Source organism: Lagopus muta, chromosome Z (assembly GCF_023343835.1).
Source record: "Lagopus muta isolate bLagMut1 chromosome Z, bLagMut1 primary, whole genome shotgun sequence".
Lineage (NCBI taxonomy): Eukaryota > Metazoa > Chordata > Aves > Galliformes > Phasianidae > Lagopus > Lagopus muta.
The window spans coordinates 74,240,905-74,259,113 of record NC_064472.1 but is presented as its reverse complement, the minus strand read 5'-3'; the positions used below and the strand labels follow the sequence as shown (position 1 = coordinate 74,259,113).

The 18,209-nt window shown below is 46.5% G+C and overlaps 1 protein-coding gene across 1 annotated transcript in view; it reads right to left on the bottom strand.

Moving 5' to 3' along the window:
- Window positions 1-14,150, bottom strand: part of DGKQ (diacylglycerol kinase theta) — an 83,670-nt gene extending 69,520 nt beyond the window's left edge. The window contains 1 exon segment of the mRNA XM_048932085.1: window positions 13,866-14,150. Within this exon segment, the coding sequence (XP_048788042.1) occupies window positions 13,866-14,076 (211 nt within the window). The 5' untranslated portion in view covers window positions 14,077-14,150.
- Between the last annotated feature and the right edge of the window lie 4,059 nt (window positions 14,151-18,209).

Below are 18,209 nucleotides of genomic sequence, written 5' to 3'. Positions count from 1 at the left end.
CACGTGATTCCAGCACAGAGCAAGTCCCTGGCATTATGAGATTTTGCAGGCAGATGATGGCTAGTGCTTAACTCACAGGCAGAATGCACCAATGCCTGTGACCTCTTGAGCATCAGGCCAAAGACAGGTCCAGTGCGTCCCAGGATGAGATCCTGCCTCATTGCTGGGAAACCAGAAATTTCCAAGGGGACTGGAAGAGAACTTGGCAACTTACCTCCTGACAGTTTCCCAAGAATGTGCTCCAGAGGAAGAGGCGCCCTGCTCACAACGTGGAATTGCACAGGGAGGCAGCAGGGATGCGATTTCACTCCGTGCACCAGCGCACGGCAAGGCCACTGGGGTAAATGTGACTCGTAGACTAACAAAGAGGAATCACAGTCTCCTGAAGTCACACTCACGAAGCAGCTGTGAACCACAGAAATCTGCCTATCTGAGGACAAACAACAACCATTCCAGTAGCTCTTTCATACAGGCTGAAGGATGAAGCCTGCCCAAATCAACTGATGTCAGCCTGTGCCACTGAGCCCTGGCTTTTCACCACCCCTTCCAGACAGCAGCCTTTATGCACCTAGAAAGGTTTAATTTATTTTGGCACCTGGCAGACAAGCACATGACACCTGCAACCAAACAGTATTCATCTCACTAGTTATAGCAATAAGATGATGGAAAACCACACCCCTTGGTTGCACCAACGAGATCAATCCAACTCAGTCTAAACTGTTCATCATTCAAATGCAGTGGCAGGACCTCCTCTGAGAACCACAGCACAGTTTTCCAAAAACAGCATGGCTTTTCCCTCTCAGCCTTCCCAGCTTAAAGCTGCAAAGGTCTTGAGCACCAATCTGGTGGAGAGGACAAGAAACTTAACACTGAGAGAGCACGTCCTGGTCCAACAGATCGCCATCTACCAGGAACCCCAGCAGGCCCAAACCAGCAGGGAATTGCTGTAGCTCCTAACGCCTTCGGAAGGCAGAAATCTTCCAATGGCACTCAGGTCCATATTTCAGCAAGGTGTCATAGGGGTAAGAAGAAAATCAAGTAGTACCTGCCAGTTTAGACAAGCACTTCATCACAAGCATTTTCCTCTGACTTTGAAATTTTAGCCTTTTCTGTCTTCTGCCGCAGACTGCATGGGCTATCAACTGAGCTATAGACAAAAGTGAAATAAGAAGGGAAGTGGCAGCTCTGCAGTACCTGTAACCAAAGTGGAAAGTCAGGAGGAGAGAAACACAGCAATGGTTAAGAGCAGGAGAGTGATGAGGAAGAGTCAGCCAGTCTGCATGATGCGCACACCAGAGTCACAAGCACTGGGAGCGTGGCACTTGGCACTCTGCAGCAGTTATCTGCAACAACTTCTTGGATTTTAGGGTAATGCTTTACAAAGAGAAACTCTGTCAATTGTTTAACATCCTTCTCCAGCTGACTCGCAGTTACTGGTCAAAACAAAGAGCTATAGCATTGAGAATTGAGGAAAACAACACAATAGGAAACACAAGGCAGTTGTACCCCAGCTCTCAGTTTTAAGGAAACTCCACTGCAACAATCTGACATATACTGTGAGCATCCTTTTAACCTAATCTCCATCACACTTACAGAACCGGTGTAAACACTGTTAGTTTCCAGCATTCATATACATATAGAGTGCATGGTTCTCTGCATCACTTTCATACTCCACAGTGTCAGTGTCACACTCCAGTAACTACTTGATGAAAACTCAGGTAGACAACACTGAGAAAAAATGGTCCTGTTCATGCTCTGCTATTTTCTGCATAATTCAAGCCAAAACATCTCCCTACTAGGAATGGGAAAAAAACCAGAATCACATGAGCAGGTTTTAAAAAGAAGAATTTGAGTCAAGCAGAGCTGAAAGTAACTGGATTTAAGGCATGGTGGGGCTGTGTTTGCCACGGTGTCATCTTGGAAGTAAACTATGGTATTGAAAAACAAATGCCTGGGATCCCTCACAAATCACCAAGATGTGGAGATGTTCTGAACACTGCAATGTGCAGAAACATGCAGGGGCGCAGCCCTGCAGCCACAAGGCACATCACAAGGGGCACTGATGCTTTGTGCATGCGCATTGCATGAGATGTTTTTCTCAGTGGAAAAAAAGCAAGATTCCCTTCCACAACACACTGAAGTCTTTGAAAGAAGCAAGAAAAGAAAAATAATCACATGAAATAAGCCTCATCCACTCAGCAATATAGCCAGAATGCAGGAAGGCTGTGGTGCAAAGGAGGTGCAGTTAACCGTGCCTCAGAAAGCAAACACAGAATATGAAGATGCGATTAAAAAAACCCCACAAAGCAACATGAAAAGAGTAGGATAAAAACCACTGGTAATCTTAACTTCAACAGCACCCATCCACCTCCACTGCATACTTTTAATATTAGCAGTAGCAACAATTACATCTTAAATGCAGGTTATTATTATTTGCAACCCAACATGAGTGCTCTTACTCTTCTAATGTGGGTAATTTCAGTACTACCTAGCACATCCCAACAATTTATAATGCAAAGAGAGGAAAGAAGAAGAGCAGTTGCCACGGCAACCCCATCTCTCATTCCTATAGGGCTCTATTTCCAAAGTGCATCACAGACAGAAGTGTACAGAACTATGAGATACAAGCAAAAAAATGGAGCTAGAAACAATTTTTATGTATATATGCAAAGAAACAGGTTCCAGTGCCAGCTGGGTAAATACACTCAATACTTTCTTTAATGTATTTATTGATAAGGGCTAGAAAATAAATTCATTCGCGTAAGGCCAGACCAGAGAGGGAAAATAAAACATTCACAAGGCACAATTTATAGAAAAACTCCCAAACCCGATGCCACTTTTTTTGAACTGCCATCCCTAACGTTATTATAAATCTCAGGTATTTTAAAAGGATTCCTGTTAAGAAAGAGTGTGCATTTCATTTCTTCTTGTATCACTGATGAGCCTTGGGACTACGCTTACCTCGAATTTAAGGAACAGTCTCCTTCACACGCCTCAGTTCATATGTAATTCGTGGAAGGCACAGAACATTGCCATCTAAGAGGCAAACAGAAAGCTGCCGTGTCAAACTGTCACACACACCATGCAGAAGTGCATCATAGCTTTCAGAGTGCCACGGCTCAGTCCACAAAGAGAAAAAATACCAGAAATCTACCCCTTGGAAATTAAAATCATTCTCAAAGAGCGGCCAAGTAATCTCAAGATTCTGTTTATTCTGTTTTTGTTGTTGTTGTTTCTGCCTTGTTGTGTTCACTTCTCACTGAATCAGACCTTGCAGGACGTGCTCTTGAGCACACTTTGGCACCAGCTCTTACTTTATTATGTAACATGATCAGTGATTAATTTCTACACATATATTACCAAAATATATCAAAAGATTTTTGCTGCTACCCACAATGCTTAATGTATTAAAAAAAATAAAGTATGTGGTGTATTAAAAAAAAAAAAGCAAAATTACCGAACAAGTATAACTGAAAAAGCAAAGAATAAGTACTGCTGTTATCTTTCAAGACCCAAGGGAAGGAAGAGGAGGAGGATTTACTTTTTAAATAATCTTCTTGCTCCTCCTGAACAACGGTGCTTGGATGAAAAACACAGCACTTTCAAGAAATGTGAAGGCACTCACTGAAAGAGGAATTATTCTGGAACAAGGAGAAGTTAAAAGGATTAGAATAAGGCAGGTCCCAACTAGCACAGACACCAGTACACCTCACTGTTCTGAAGGGCATTTTTAACATTACAGTACTTCACCTCCTACTTTCTAGCCTGCTCTGGCCAAGGATTAGGTTGGGGAGGTTCGAGTGGCTCAGCTGCCACTGGGAAAAAGAGCCATGGGTTAATTTATTTTCATCACCACCAAAAAGAGAAACTGCAGCTACGTCAGTCAACAGCACAGAAACAGGACCTGTTTTTTGCACAATTCAGTCTCCCTGCCATCCAGACACCAAGCGCACGATCCGGCATGTTCCTCATGCTGTAATCCCAAGCTCGTCTAGGGGGGCTGCTGAAGGCATTTTTCACTAAACTGCTGCCATTATTTTTCCAAAGGGCTGTCATTGGCACCGTGGCAGCTCTCCAGCTGCAAATCAGACGTGCTGCACCCAACTCGTGCGCATACAACCCGGCACAGCTGTCCCAGCACAGCACCACGTCATCAGTCCATGCAATGGGCCTCTGTGGCCATCAAGAACTTCTGCATTGACTTGCAAGAGCACTGTGGAACTTTAAATTCCCTAAATATTTGTGAACATCCACGGTGACTGAAATCCCCATTTCCAATCCTCCATATTGATGCTGTTTCAAGAAGAGGTCAACCTGAGAAAGCTGTGTTTCCTAGGGCACACTGCTCTACACGCACCTTTGTTTTGCACTGAAGGCTATTTTTTGTAGCAGATAACAGTGCAAGACTTCCTGCCCTAACCAGTTTCCCCTGCAAACTGGTATTTGTGGTGACTTAGACTTACTGTGGCACCTTCAGGAAGCTCCAAAGAAAATCTTTCACTGAGAAAAGGCATTCTTTTTTAACCTGAGAGATCCCCTATGGGTGCAGACAGGAGTAGTACTTTCAGCTCCATCCTTCAGATCCTTCCCTCATGCCCTCTTCATACTCAGAGGAATCTTAGCAATTTCCTTGTATTCTTCTGCCTTCTTTTGAAGCTTCCAACCATGCAATGACTTCAGCACAGGGCAGCATTCCCCTTAAAAACCCCAAAGGAACCGGTCAGTAGGGTACAACTACACTCAGCTTTTACCATGATGTACCAGTTCTTATCTCCAGGCACTACAGAGAACGCACTGTGAAAAGGGAACGCTCATTTCCTGAATTACATCATGAAAAAAACATTCTGCCAAGGTAAAAACGCAGTGAGGAAAAGAGATTATTTTGCTATCAGTTGCTGCACTTAAAGTGGAAGTCCTATCTCCTTATCAGTGTAATCTAGAACCATCCCACGGAACAACACACTGCTCCTAGTGTAACTCTAGCAGCTCAAATCATCCAGCTTCTCCCAAGCAAAGCTGCTTAGCAAAGTATTCAGAATGCCTCCAGCATTCTTCTGTATGTAAAACCTGCAGGGACTAAATTATGGTCTGCTGCAGTCATACCTTTTTCCTCATTTTCAGTGGCTTTAAAATCTCAAATGATATTATTTTTGTATAGCAAGAGGCATGACCTGGATATCATTCAACAAGAAGCCAAGCAGGCAAACCACACCAGCACACCGTGTTTATAATCCTAACCCTGCCTCCAAGCAGATCCCTCAGCCTCAAACATGGAAGAAGGAATAAAAACATACACAAAAATATAAACACAAGTTCTTTTAAGCATGCATTCATATAAACACGTATATACAGGTGAATATACGTATGTGAATATATATGCATGAGTGCACACATGCAAACAGGCACCCACATTCTTTGGGATTCAAGACAATAAAATTACTTAAAACAGGAAATGAAATTAGAGGCTGACTGCTGCAGTGAGTAACTCAGTGGGACTTCCACAAGTGGGCTGAAGTACAGTTTTAAGGGAAGAATACTTGGGGCTATTTAAAAAAAAGAAGCGGGCTTCCAGTGAGTTCCTTATCATGTCGTGATAGGCAAAGATTAGGTTCCGCTCTTTGCTTGCGTGTGCTTCTTTACAGCAACTGGAAGGTGCCATTAAGCAGAAAGTCTGGAGGAAAAAAATAAAGGAGAGGTGATCAAAAAACATTATTTTATCATTCAGGAAGATCTATATGCTAGATGTGCATCCTGCTTACTCACTGCTGCTAAGTCGAAGTAAATACGTTATGGTAACTTATGCATCTGGTTTTAACAGGAGTTGCAAATGCAGTTTCTCCAAAGGAATTTCCATAAGCAAACAAGGACTTTGAGACAGTGTAGGACAGAGCCCCTGGGCAACAAGTGGTCCAGAGGGATGACAAAGTGAAGGAATAAAATGCAGCATCAGAAACAGCACTGGGAGACGAGTAGCATAAGGAAAAGAAAGGTCATCGGGTTCAACCTGAGCCAGAGCCAAGCCAGGAAAAAAGCTGCCATCCGAGCAAAGAGCTCCAAAACAAGAGAGAGGTTTCTGATGGGATGGTAAGCATAAAAACAACATTGTGGATGAGTTATAAAGTGTATGTAATCGAAGAGGAGGAAACAGATATGACACAAGCCTGTCCACTGAAAATAATGCAGGTGAATTCCTTGTCCTTGGCCTGGAATTCAGAACAAGCAAGAACAGTGTTGGAGAGAAAAAAGCTACACCAGAAACATTGATTACAAATCAAGGAGAGGAGAATGAAAACTAAAGCATTTGCATGTCTTCTTCTATGGGAAGGAGAGCTTTAGGGCAGCATCTGTTGTCAGGTAGTAGAAGCCTACTGACAGCAAATGCCTTGCAATAAGGCAACTGCCAATGCAAATGGTTGCTTCATGAGGTTGTCTCACAAAGGAAACCCTGGCACACTATGCTGAATGCTACCACAGCTTATTTTGGGAAACATTGTAATAAAGGTAAAATCACTGCTGAAAGAACAAGTGGATGACTAAACCCAAAGGAGCACAGAGAGACCTGTGTCACTGGGGGAGAAGTGCTGCACTCCAATACAAACTCCTACATCCCAGAACAGAGAATGCACATCTCCAGTGAGAGGGAGGCTGTTAGCAGAATGCAAACAATCCAGACCTGACCTTGGATGCAGTACACAGCTGATAAGCATCACAGAGAGCAGGAGCAGAGGGTGCTTTTGTAGTCAGGAAGCACTGACCCTACTTCTGCTTCAGCCTATCCAAGTGGTTTTCCTTTTTTTTTTTTTCATGCTGTTAAAGCACCCAGGTGCAGTGCTTGGGAAAGGCTTTGCAGAGAAAACCTCAGAGTTCAGCGTGTTCTGTTCATCAGGAATTAAAAAAAAAAAAAAAGAGCACAACAAAAACCAGCCAAGCATTCATCTCCTACATAACTGCAAGAACGAAGGTCTTTTCATAGCCTTCACTCAGAACTTGGGAACACAGCAGAGGAAGGCTGAAAAATTTTCTTGCAAGCATAAAGGAACCAGAGGGTGTAAGCCTAGAAGATGATCAAGGAGCACCTGAACAGGAAAGAGGTCTGGAAAGGAAGCCTGTGGAGAGCAAGCTGCAGCCCTCAGCTGCTTCACAGCATGATGGATTGCTAAGCACCTTCGGTTGCCTTATCACCAAGCCAGACTAAGGCACTAACAGAGATGAGATATGAAAGTGCTGTGCAAAGCCTAGTATTGCATCACTGGCTTTGACACCTTCTGCAGCCAATTATTTCCTCCCTAATTTAGCTTTTGGACTCAGACATGGGACTCAACACAAAACACGGCTTCCAAGTACACAAACTGCACATCCTCAGAGAGATCCCTATGCGCTCCTTTGCACCAGATGGGGACTTCGTGGTTTTTCTGTGAATCACAGTCAGGGAACGTGGTGGAAAAGCACAAATTCTACTGAGTCTCAAATCCAGAACAGTAAATAAGTTGCACTTTTCAGCATGCTGGTCACTGTCGCAAACCCTTTTCCCCAACACCTGTCTTAGCTTGACAAGAGCAGAGCTAAGTCTTTATCTGCTTGGACATGATTTGCGTTTGTTCCTCAGATGGATTCAGACTTACATGACTCAAATGAAGTTTTAAACACAGCAGAGATGCATCCACTCAGCCAATCTCAGCAACAAACTCTGCATCAAACACATCTATTGTTGCTCCGAAAGGCCTCGCCACTGACAAAGGAATACACCGCAGAATAAAAAAGCAAGTTCTGAAAATTCAGACTGATTTTACTGTGGTTTTACCTCCATGCAGCTTTTATTTTTATTTTAAGAAGCTCCAAAAGCAATCCAAGCACATCGGAGGACAGAATAATTTGTTCTCCTCTTGAACTGCAAGCATTACGACTTTCTGAGAAATCTCATCTTTTCACTTCCCTCAAAATGGAGCTGAACTAAACCAGCAGTACCGAGGATGTTCCAGCTTCCCATTAGGACAACAGAACTAACCAGAAGGGATGAGAGCTCAAGGGGACCTCTTCTTTGCCACGCTACCCTTTCCATATACCCAAGGAAGGAAATTCCCTGCAGATGGAACTCCCAGCCTCAGGCTGAACCAGGATCGCAGTCCTTACACACCCAAGCCTCTCTGACTGCAATTAGTTTCAGCAGCCTTTAAGTGCAGGAGACTGCATTCAAAAGACATCCAGAGTGTGCATCTTCAGCAGGACGAGGAGTTGCAGTCTGAACACTCTCACATCCTCCAACAGCATAAGACACAGCCTGGTTTGGCCACAGCTGGGACACAGCATATCCAAAGGACAGCAGCTTTGCCTGCAAGAGTCCTTTACTGGTTTTAAGTGAGTTTTTATGCCATAATCTCAATTCACCACTCCCATTTTATTCTGCTGAAGCTGAAGTGTTATCACCCAACATCAGGAACAGCTTAGGAGAAACGGGGATTTCTGCTCCTTGGAGTAAGCATGGACATTCTGCTTAGAACACAAAACACAAAAGAAGACCCGAACAAACAGAAATCAAGGATGCCTCTTCCTGAAATAATACCTGACTTCATGCCTTTACATCCAGAAAAGCGACCTTGTGTCATCAACCGACATTTTCCCAGTAGAAATAGGCACAAAACGTGCACAAAAGACCCTGACAGTAATCGCCCTTACATGCTCTGATGAGCACAGAATTATTTATCCATTTTGAAGTTATTCTCACATTTCACTTGCCAACCAACTTAAACCCCTTCCATGTTACCTTTAGGCAAAGCAAAACAAAGCAGTTTCACATTAGAGAGATTCCTAGCACTGGAAGTATTTGTAGTGCCCAAAATGTACACATTCACAATTCTACCTACATACATTTTTAAAAAAGCTTTTCTATAGTGGAAGAAAAACCACTATGAAGTTATTTACAGGTGGATGAAAACCATTCCAAAGCTCCAAACCGAATTTTTCCTCAAAAGAGTCTCAGCAACTCTTTTCAAATGTGTGACATTTGTTCCACTAGGCACTGCTTGCAAGAGCTCAGCTCTTTGTTCCAAACTTTATTTATGATAAACCTTGTTCTTGTGGGGGACTTCAACTACCCAGACATCTGCTGGAATTATAGTACAGCAGATAGGGAACAGTCCTGGAGGTTCCTAAAGCGTGTGGGTGATAACTTCCTCACACAGCTGGTGACGGAGTCAACGAGGGGAAGCACAATCCTGGACCGGCTGTTTGTTAACAGACAAGGTCTTATGGGGCATGTAAAGGTTGGGGCACAGTGATCACGAGATGCTGGATGGCTTGATCCTTGTTGAACCATGGAGGGGAGTCAGCAGAACTGCCAGCGTGGACTTCTGGAAGGCAGACTTTAACCTCTCTAGGATCGTGGCTGAGAGGGTCCCTTGTGAAGTGGTTTTGGAGGGTGTGGGAGCCCAGGAAGGCTGGGAATACTTCAAGGAAGTTATTTTAAAGGTGCAGGAGCTGAACATCCTCAAATCACGGAATCTGAGCCAATGGACGAGGCTGGACTGGCTGAACAGAGACATTTGGCTGGAACTCAAGAACAAAAGGAAAGTTTGTGGTCTCTGGAATAGTGGGCAAGCTACTTATGATGATTACAGGTATGCAGTGAAGCTATGCAGGGAGAAAATTAGAAAAGCCAAAGCCCAGCTGGAACTGAACTTGGACACTAAAGTAAAGGAAAACAGAATATTTCTATAAATACATCAACAGTAAGAGGAAGGCTAGGGAGAATCTTCATCCTTGTTGGATGCTGAGGGCAACTTGGTGACTAAAGATCGGGGTAAGACTGAGGTACTCAATGCCTTCTTTGCCTTAGTCTTTAATGGTCAGACTTTACTCCCTGGGAACACAGCCCCTTGCACTGGTAGATAGGGATGAAGAACAGAACAGGCCGTGCATAATCCACGATGAGATGGCTTTGGACCTGCTCCAAAAACTGGATGCTCACAAGTCCATGGGGCCGGATGGATTGCACCCCAGAGCACTGAGGGAGTTGGTGGATGTGGTTGCCAAGCCACTCTCCATCATTCTTCAGCAGTCCTGGCTAACTGGGGATGTCCCAGGGGATTGGAGACTGGCAAACGTGACGCCCATCTTCAAAAAGGGCCAGAAAAATGATCCTGGTAACTACACACCTATCAGCGTCACCTCAGTGCCAGGGAAGGTTATGGAACAGATAATCTCAGGAGCCATCAAGGACCAATTAAAGGTCAGCCAGGGGCTCAGCACAGGTTTATGAATGGTAGATCCTGCTTGACAGCCCTGATTTTGTTCTGTGACAAGGAGACCCGCTTAGTGCATGAAGGTAAGGCTGTCGATGTGCTCTGTTTGGGCTTCAGTAAAGCCCTTGACACGTCCCCCACAGCATCCTCGTGGGGAGGCTGGCTGCCCACAGTTTGGATGGGCGTATGCTCTGCTGGCTGAATGGCCGGGCCCAAAGAGTTGTGGCCAATGGAGCTGAATCCGGTTGGCTGCTGGTCATGAGCGGTGTTCCCCAGGGCTCAGTACTGGGGCTGCCTGTATTTAACATCTTTATTAATGATCTTGATGAGGGGACTGGCTGCACCCTCAGTAAGTTTGCAGGTGACAACAGTTTGGGAGGGAAAATTGATCTGTGTGAGGGGAGAAAGGCACTACAGAGGGACCTGGATGGACTGGATCGATGGGCCAAGGCAAACTGATTTCAATAGGGCAAAGCGTCGGGTCCTGCATGTTGGTCACAACAACCCCAGTCAACACTACAGGCTTGGGGAGGAGTGGCTGGAAAGCTGCCTGATGGAAAGGGACCTTGGTGTGCTGATGGGCTGCATATGAGCCAGCAGTGAGCCCAGGTGGCCAAGAAGGCCAATGGCATCCTGCCTTGGATCAGGAATGGAGTGGTGAGCAGGACTGGGGAACTCATCCTGCCCTGTACTTGACATTGGTGTGGCTTCACCTCGAGTGCTGGGTTCAGTTTTGGGCACCTCAGCACAGAAAGGACACTGAGGTGCTGCAGCAGGTCCAAAGAAGGGCAACAAGACTGTGAAAGGTTTGGAGAATGTAGCCTATGAGGAGAGACTGAAGGAACTGAGGCTGTTTGGTCTGGGGAAGAGGAGGCTGAGGGGAGACCTCATTGCTCTCTTCCAATACCTGAAAGGTGCTCACAGCAGAGCAGGGCTGGTCTCTGCTCACTGCTGACAGGACGAGGGGAAATGGCCTCAAGTTGCACCAGGGTAAGTTTAGGTTGGACATCAGGAAGCACTTCATTACAGCAAGGGTTGTTAAGCACTGCAATGGGCTCCCAGGGAGGTGGTTGAGTCACCATCCCTGGCTGTGTTTAAAAACCATTTGCATGTGGTGCTCAGGGACAGGATTTAGCAGAGGGCTGTCAGAGTTTGGGTAGCATGGTTGGGTTGTGGTTGGACTCGACGATCTTTAAGGTCTTTTCCAACCTGAGTGATTCTATGATTCTATGATTTATGCACTGAACACACGTATGCATGGAACTTACAGGGTGCACACACACATGCGTAGAAACCCAATCACACTGCTCTTCCTTGCTGAGCCCAAGGAAATTTAAAACCTACTCAAAAGTGAAATAACCAGGCTGTGGAAAGCAAAAGCAGTATAAGAGAGAGCCATATAAGAGGGTCATTGTTCACGTTACAATCCACTTATCACGTTACATCACTTATTCTTTCACATACGCACATTTATCAAAGGAAGTGACAGCTACAGAGAGTAAAGTGGCAAGAAAAATAAAGAGTCATTTAGAAAGGGCTTATGGATAACAAATCTGGAGAAAAAAATTTAAAAACTCCAGTTGACTGGGACTACAATAAATCTGTGCATAAAAGCATAATACAGTGACATTTTCAGACCCAAATGGGCATGGTCCATGTGAGAATCTTCAAACTAAAACACCATCTAAAGAAATGCTTGCGCTGTCCTAGCAAAAGGGCTGCAGTTCTCTGCAGGATTGCCTCCTCTCACATATATAGCTCTGGCAATAGCCCAACAGGCTCCTCACTGCAGAAATGAGCTTTCCTCTAAAACACAGGCATTAGGTGCAGGATGCTCCAGGGCAGCCACAGAAGTGGCTTAGTGGGCATGGTGGTGATGGTTTGGTGGTTGGACTTGATGGTATTAGAGGTCTTCTGCAACTTTAGTGACTCTTACCAATCTGTGAGTGAGCACAGTGCTAATCCTTCCAACATTTCAAGGGAGTGTACAAACAGCAGAGAGAATAGCTGTCTACAGGACAAGGGGGAATGGTTTTAAACTGAGATGTGGCTCTGGGCAGCCTGGTCTGGTGGTTGGCGACCCTGCACATGGCAGGGGATTGAAACCAGATGATCACTGTGGTCCTTTTCAACCCAGGCCAACTGTGGTCCTTTTCAACCCTACGATCTGTGATTCTGATGAGCTGACTCTTGGACTTCATGATCTTAAAGGTCTTCTCCAACCTTAGTGATTCTGTAACATATGAAACGTATCAGAGCATCTCTCGTACGTATTTTTCAGGCAGTGCAATAAGAAAAAAAAAAGGAGAGAACCACCCATTGTGGCCTGCACAGCTGTGAACACGTTAAGAATTCATTACACTTTCCTGCACGTTGCTAAATAGCCACATAACCCACGTCAGCACATGCCAGTCAGTGCTCAGTAATTGGCAGGCTTACTGAAAAACTCCCCAGACCAGGTAATTCACTGTCTCGGTTTCAGCTCTGAGGCAGTGTCAAGAGCACACCGATGCTTTGGTTGTTGTTGAGTGATGGGAGCGTGCCCAAGGCCAGGACACTCAGCAGGGAAGAGCCGCTGCAGTGATGAGCAGTGAAAGAAGGGGGTGATTCCACATAACAGGCATCATGTAGAAGCCCATCAGGTTGAGCACTTGGAGATGTAGGATCCGGAAGCTGCAGCCAGTTTACCTGCAGAACGGCCATTCACACAGTACCAAAAAGGAGTCCAAATAAAGCAGAGATCAGCTCAGCTGCAATTACACCTGTAAGCCCTGTTCCTCCGCAGAGAAGAAAGAGCAGATAGCTATAACCCACCACTTTGTTCAAGCTGCTGAAAGCAGTTCCTTCCATAAAAGCAGGGTGGGTTATTTTTTTAACCAACGTGGCACTGCTAGAGGTCACCCTTTTATTACTTTCCCAAGAACTGTGATCAAATTCCACCAGCCGCTGCAAATGCGGCAAGGAGATAAACACTGTAAACAAGTTCTCTTTAATATCACCCAGGAAAACGCATCAGTAACCGGCTCACAGCTCACGAGCTGCCACCAAGGCGGGCGCACGGCTGTAAAACGCAGCCAGCGTGAGCAAACAACCCATCGGGATGCTGCGAGGTTTGTCATGTTGTTGGAATCGTTATCAGAAAAGCACAGAAGCAGACGCAGAAGTCTGAAAACAGCGAAAGGAAAGAAGGGAGGGCTGATCGGCACGGCCGGCAGAGAGGCAGAGCGAGGTCAGGTGCAGGCTTGGCCGTCCGGGGCAGCGCTCAGAGCCCCGCGAGAGAGAAGGGAAGCACCGGAGAGCATCGGGAAGCAGCGCTTGATTGCGGGCGGCCCTGCGCGGAGCCGGGGCTGCTTCCAGCGGCTGGGAGCGCTTTCCCAACTAGGAAAACACCCCAAATCGCAGCCAGAGCGAGAAGAATTCGGGGGATTTTTAAGGCACAAACACACACACACACACACCGGGGGGGTGGGGGGGGGCAAGGACAACGGGTGGGTGGCGATGGACGCGGAGCGGCGGCGCGGAGCCCCGTTCACCCCGTGCCGGCACGCGTGGCACCGCCGGCGGCTCGCAGCCGATGCCCCTCCGCGTCCAACCGACCTCTCGAAGGGCCGCCCCGCCCGCACTTACCCTCGCACTGGTAACCGGCCAGCCCCCAGATGAAATCGGTGCAGTAGTGGCAGAAGGTGGGCTTGGTGAGGGTCACCCTGCGGAAGCTGTGACCCGGCGGGATGGCGGACGTCGAGGAGGACGACGACGAAGACGAGACGCGGCCCCGCCCGCCCAGCACCGGGCTAGGGGCCGGGCTGCCGCCAAGCAGCGAGCGAGCCCCGTCCGCCATGCCCGCTCCTGGAGGCACGGCAGCGGCCGCGGCAACAGCCGCCGCTCGGCTCGCTTCCGCCCGGAGCGGCGGCGGCGGCGGCAGCGGGAGGGGGGGGGGGGGGGCGGAGGATGGAGGGCGGAGGCGGCGCCGCGCGGGGCCTCGCGGAGAGGAGCTGTGCTGCCCCCTGCCGGCCGCCAGGCAGCCCTGCAACGGGACCTGCCGGGAAACTGGATATGCCGCGAGGCAGGGTTTATCCGCGCGTTGCTCTCCTTCCCTGCATCTGGAACGTTTCTTTTTTGTATTGCTGTTAAACAGCGGGTTCGAGCGGGCTCCGGAGTAGCTCGTGAGGTGAAAAATATCCAAGAACGAGGTGTTGTTGGAACTGGGAATGACAATCCCCGCTACCGATATTGGGCAGGGGATGTAAGGATGGAGCTCAGCGCTGACAAAAAAGTCCTCGGGTTACTGGTGGATGGCAGCCGCACATGAGCCAGCAGCGTGCTTCGTCGACCCAGAAAGCCAACCGTACCTTGAGCTGCATTGCAAGAAGTGTGGCCAGCAAGGCGAGGGAGGAGAACCTGCCCATCTGCTCTGCATTGGTGAAAGCTCACCGGCAGCACTGCACGGGGAGTCCTCAGAGCAGGAGAGACATGGGGCTGTTGGAGCATGTCCAAAGGAGGGCAGCAGAAACGATCCACAGAATGGAACAGCTCCCCTACGAGGACAGGCTGAGAGACGGGGCTGTGCAGCATGGAGAAGGGGAAGAGCACTGACAAAGTGGAGTAAGCTCAATGGAGAACTACCAGGATGGTTGGGGCTGGAGCACTTATCCTGGCAGGAAAGGTGAAGGAACAGGGACTGCTCATCCTTCGAAGGGTCCTCGTGGCAGTTCCCTATCTATAGTGAGGCTTCTGAGATTTAGCAAGGCTCTTTACAGTGATGCGTGCTGGGAGGACAAGAGAAAGTAGGGCTAATTTCAAACAAGAGGCCCTCAATCTGAATACAGGGACAAACTTTCGCGCTATGAAGACATTCCAGCAGAGGAGCGGGCTATTTGCAGGGCTTATGCCCTGTTTTTGGAACTTTTCAAGACATGACTGGTCAAGCCATGGGCAAACTGGTTTGACCTCATTTGCAAGGTCACGAATTAGAGTAGGAGAGAGCTCGGATGATCCTGGGATCCTGTTTTTCAGAATGTTGCACTCAGCCATTTGAAATCTGAATGGAGCTCAGTACACAAGCAAGCATTACCTCTTAGGTTTATGGCTATGTTGTCATTTGCTATCAGCTTCTGTAGTTCCTCAGGTTTTACCTCTGCATATACCAGGCATTCACTTGAATTCAGAGAAACTACAGATGTGATTAAATTCCAGCTGAACATGGAGAAGGGGAACCAAGACTAGCAGAGTCTGTGCAGCCTGACATCTGCATGCCTCGACTCCATCTTGCTGTATTTCTGTGCTTTCAAACAAGCTGAGTTTGACTGTATCAGAATGTTAATCTTTGACAGCAATTCCAGCATTGATTTAAAAAAAAAAAAGAAAAAAAGAAAAAAAAGTTGCATTTAGATTAGAAGTAGCATTAGTGTTTTTTTAGATGGAATTTAGATGTGCAGTTTGCCAGTTTTGTTCTTTGGGACTTTGTTCCTCATCCAGGAAGGGAAGCCCCTTCCCTATTTGCTCAACCCACGTCATCACACTCCCACCTACGTGCAGAGACCTCTTTTTCAAGGACTTGTCTACAAAGCATCCCGCCTCTCCCACTCCATTAGCCTGTCCTGCCTTTCTCTTTCCCATGGATTTTGCACTTTAACACTCTTTTGTACTGATCAAAGGACAGAGACTCAAGAGTTGGGAAGCTGAAGCTCCTGTGAACAACTCTTTCCTGTGATCAGGGAAATAACACTGAGCTGCATCAGACCTTGGCCCCGACTCAAAAGCTTGGGGAGGTAATTAATACATCTTTTTATAGAAATGTGGAAATCCATTTAGGGAACAGCAATTCAAATATGTTACCATTGCAGGATTTTCAGTTTCTGTGCTAGAAGCCACCTGTAGAATGCTAGTTTTTCTCTGAATGTTTAAATGATCAAGTAAGATTCTGGGTGTTTTTTTCATGTCAAACTCCTCAGATGCTTATTTAAATGCTGCAACATGTAGGTATTTGTGGCTTACATTTGTTGTGTTTAAACTTCCATTCTGTTTCCTGAGAAGGCAGCCTGACCAGTCAAAACAGCCTAAAGCATTTAATTGTCTTCAGCCACGTCTGTTTCCACCTCTGCTGCCAGCAGCCATGGAACCTGGCAGCATTTGAAGAACAGCCATTCTTTCCCTTTCACATGTACAACGAGGACACAGTCCTCAACAGCTGAGAAGAGCAAGGTAAGGAATTATTACCAGAGCTGTCACACTGATGAATATGATAGCCCTCTAGAGGGATCTGTTACCAGCTCCTGACTCAGAGCTTGATCCTCTGAACTGCAATGCTTAACTGCTAAATTTCTATCACCTTTGTATTTGCACTTAGGGTCCTCATCCAAAAAGAGAATAATGAAGTAGATGGAAGCAATTACAGCTTTTTTTTTTTTTTAATTTGCTATCAGGGTGTCCTTTATAAGCAAGGCATATGCTGATCTTTATTAAATAAATAAATAGATAAGTAAATAAACAAAAACTGGTATCCACATTCTTTTAGAAGAAGAAACCGCTGTTTTCCTGAGCCGGAGAAGATGGAGTTGTGCAGCTGTGTCAAGTGTCCACGGTTGGATGACTGTGGGGATCTGTGCAGCTAAAAGAATGAAGGCAGTCGCTTGCTTCGGAAGTGTCAGAGCAAAAACTTAGCCAGAAACGATTTGTCTGAGGTCGCTGGATCATAGCAAAGCGTGGAAAACGGATGCTATCAGTCAAAGTTCTTTACTAGGAGAGTGGTTAGGCCCTGGAACGGGCTGCCCAGGGAGGTTGTGGATGCCCCGTCCTTGGACGTGTTTAAGGCCAGGTTGGACGGGGTCCTGGGCAACCTGATCTGAATGTGTATGTTTGGTGGCCCTGCTAGGCAGGGGGGTTGGAACTACATGATCCTTGGGGTCCCTTCCAACCCGGGTGATTCTGTGATTCTGTGATTCTGTGTAAAGTCACACTTGTAATTTCAGTCGTGGTGCTGCTCCTCTCCTGCAGTTCTGCTAGAACAGAACTATCACTGGTTTTAGCAGCAGTGCATTTCATATCTATATATATTTCCATGGAAACAACAACAGATACAAAGAGCACAATAATACGAGCAAATCCTCGGCTACAAAGAAAACTGTTTTTCTACATTAGCTGAATCACGTGGAGGAACTGCTCAGGACACTTTGTTTTGTGGTATGACAGCTGTACATGGCTGGAACATGGCTTGTATTTCACATTGCTGTCACCACTGCTGAAACACACCGCCCAGCCCCTCGCTGTGCTCACATTTACTGTTTGGGCTCCATAAGTGTTCAGCAAGCATTGATGAATGTCAGTGGGTGCCATTTTTTCTGCATGAAGGAATGCAATGACACAGCTTTGCCCTGTCCACACTTCCGTGCCAGACACCATTCTGTCCGACTGCCCCTTTGCTGCCACCTGTCACAGAGCAACAGCATGAAATGGGATATTGGTGGGAAGGTCCAGCCTCTGCTGCCTCATCTCCAACATCATCTTCTGATATCACAGGCCACCAGAACAGGAGGTATTACTTTCGGAGCGGCAGCTGTTGTACTTTTTTTAATTAAAGAAGTGCCACACACAAATGAAGAGAAGCAACGTTCTCAAAGTGCCAATCTTCCATGTTTTGACAAGATCAGCAAGAAAGATCAAAATGTAATTCTTCTGCAAATATCTTGCACTTACTTTAATACTCAGGAAAGCATTTTGCAGTACTTAGCATTCTATAATGCCAAAAAACTCCAGTGATAAAATTCTAGGTCTGGTCAAGAAAAAAATCCTTCATTTTTCTAAGGCTCTTGGCTTGGTAGAGGTGTATTCTGTAACTCATTCCAGCTTTGCAGCTAGATGTCCTGAATCTCCTGTAAGCTCATTCAGCTCTTCATATCTAGTGAGAGGAAGCATTTCAACCGGTAGAAGACCTTTAAATACAACTCAGAATTGCAGGTTCTGGTACATTACTCC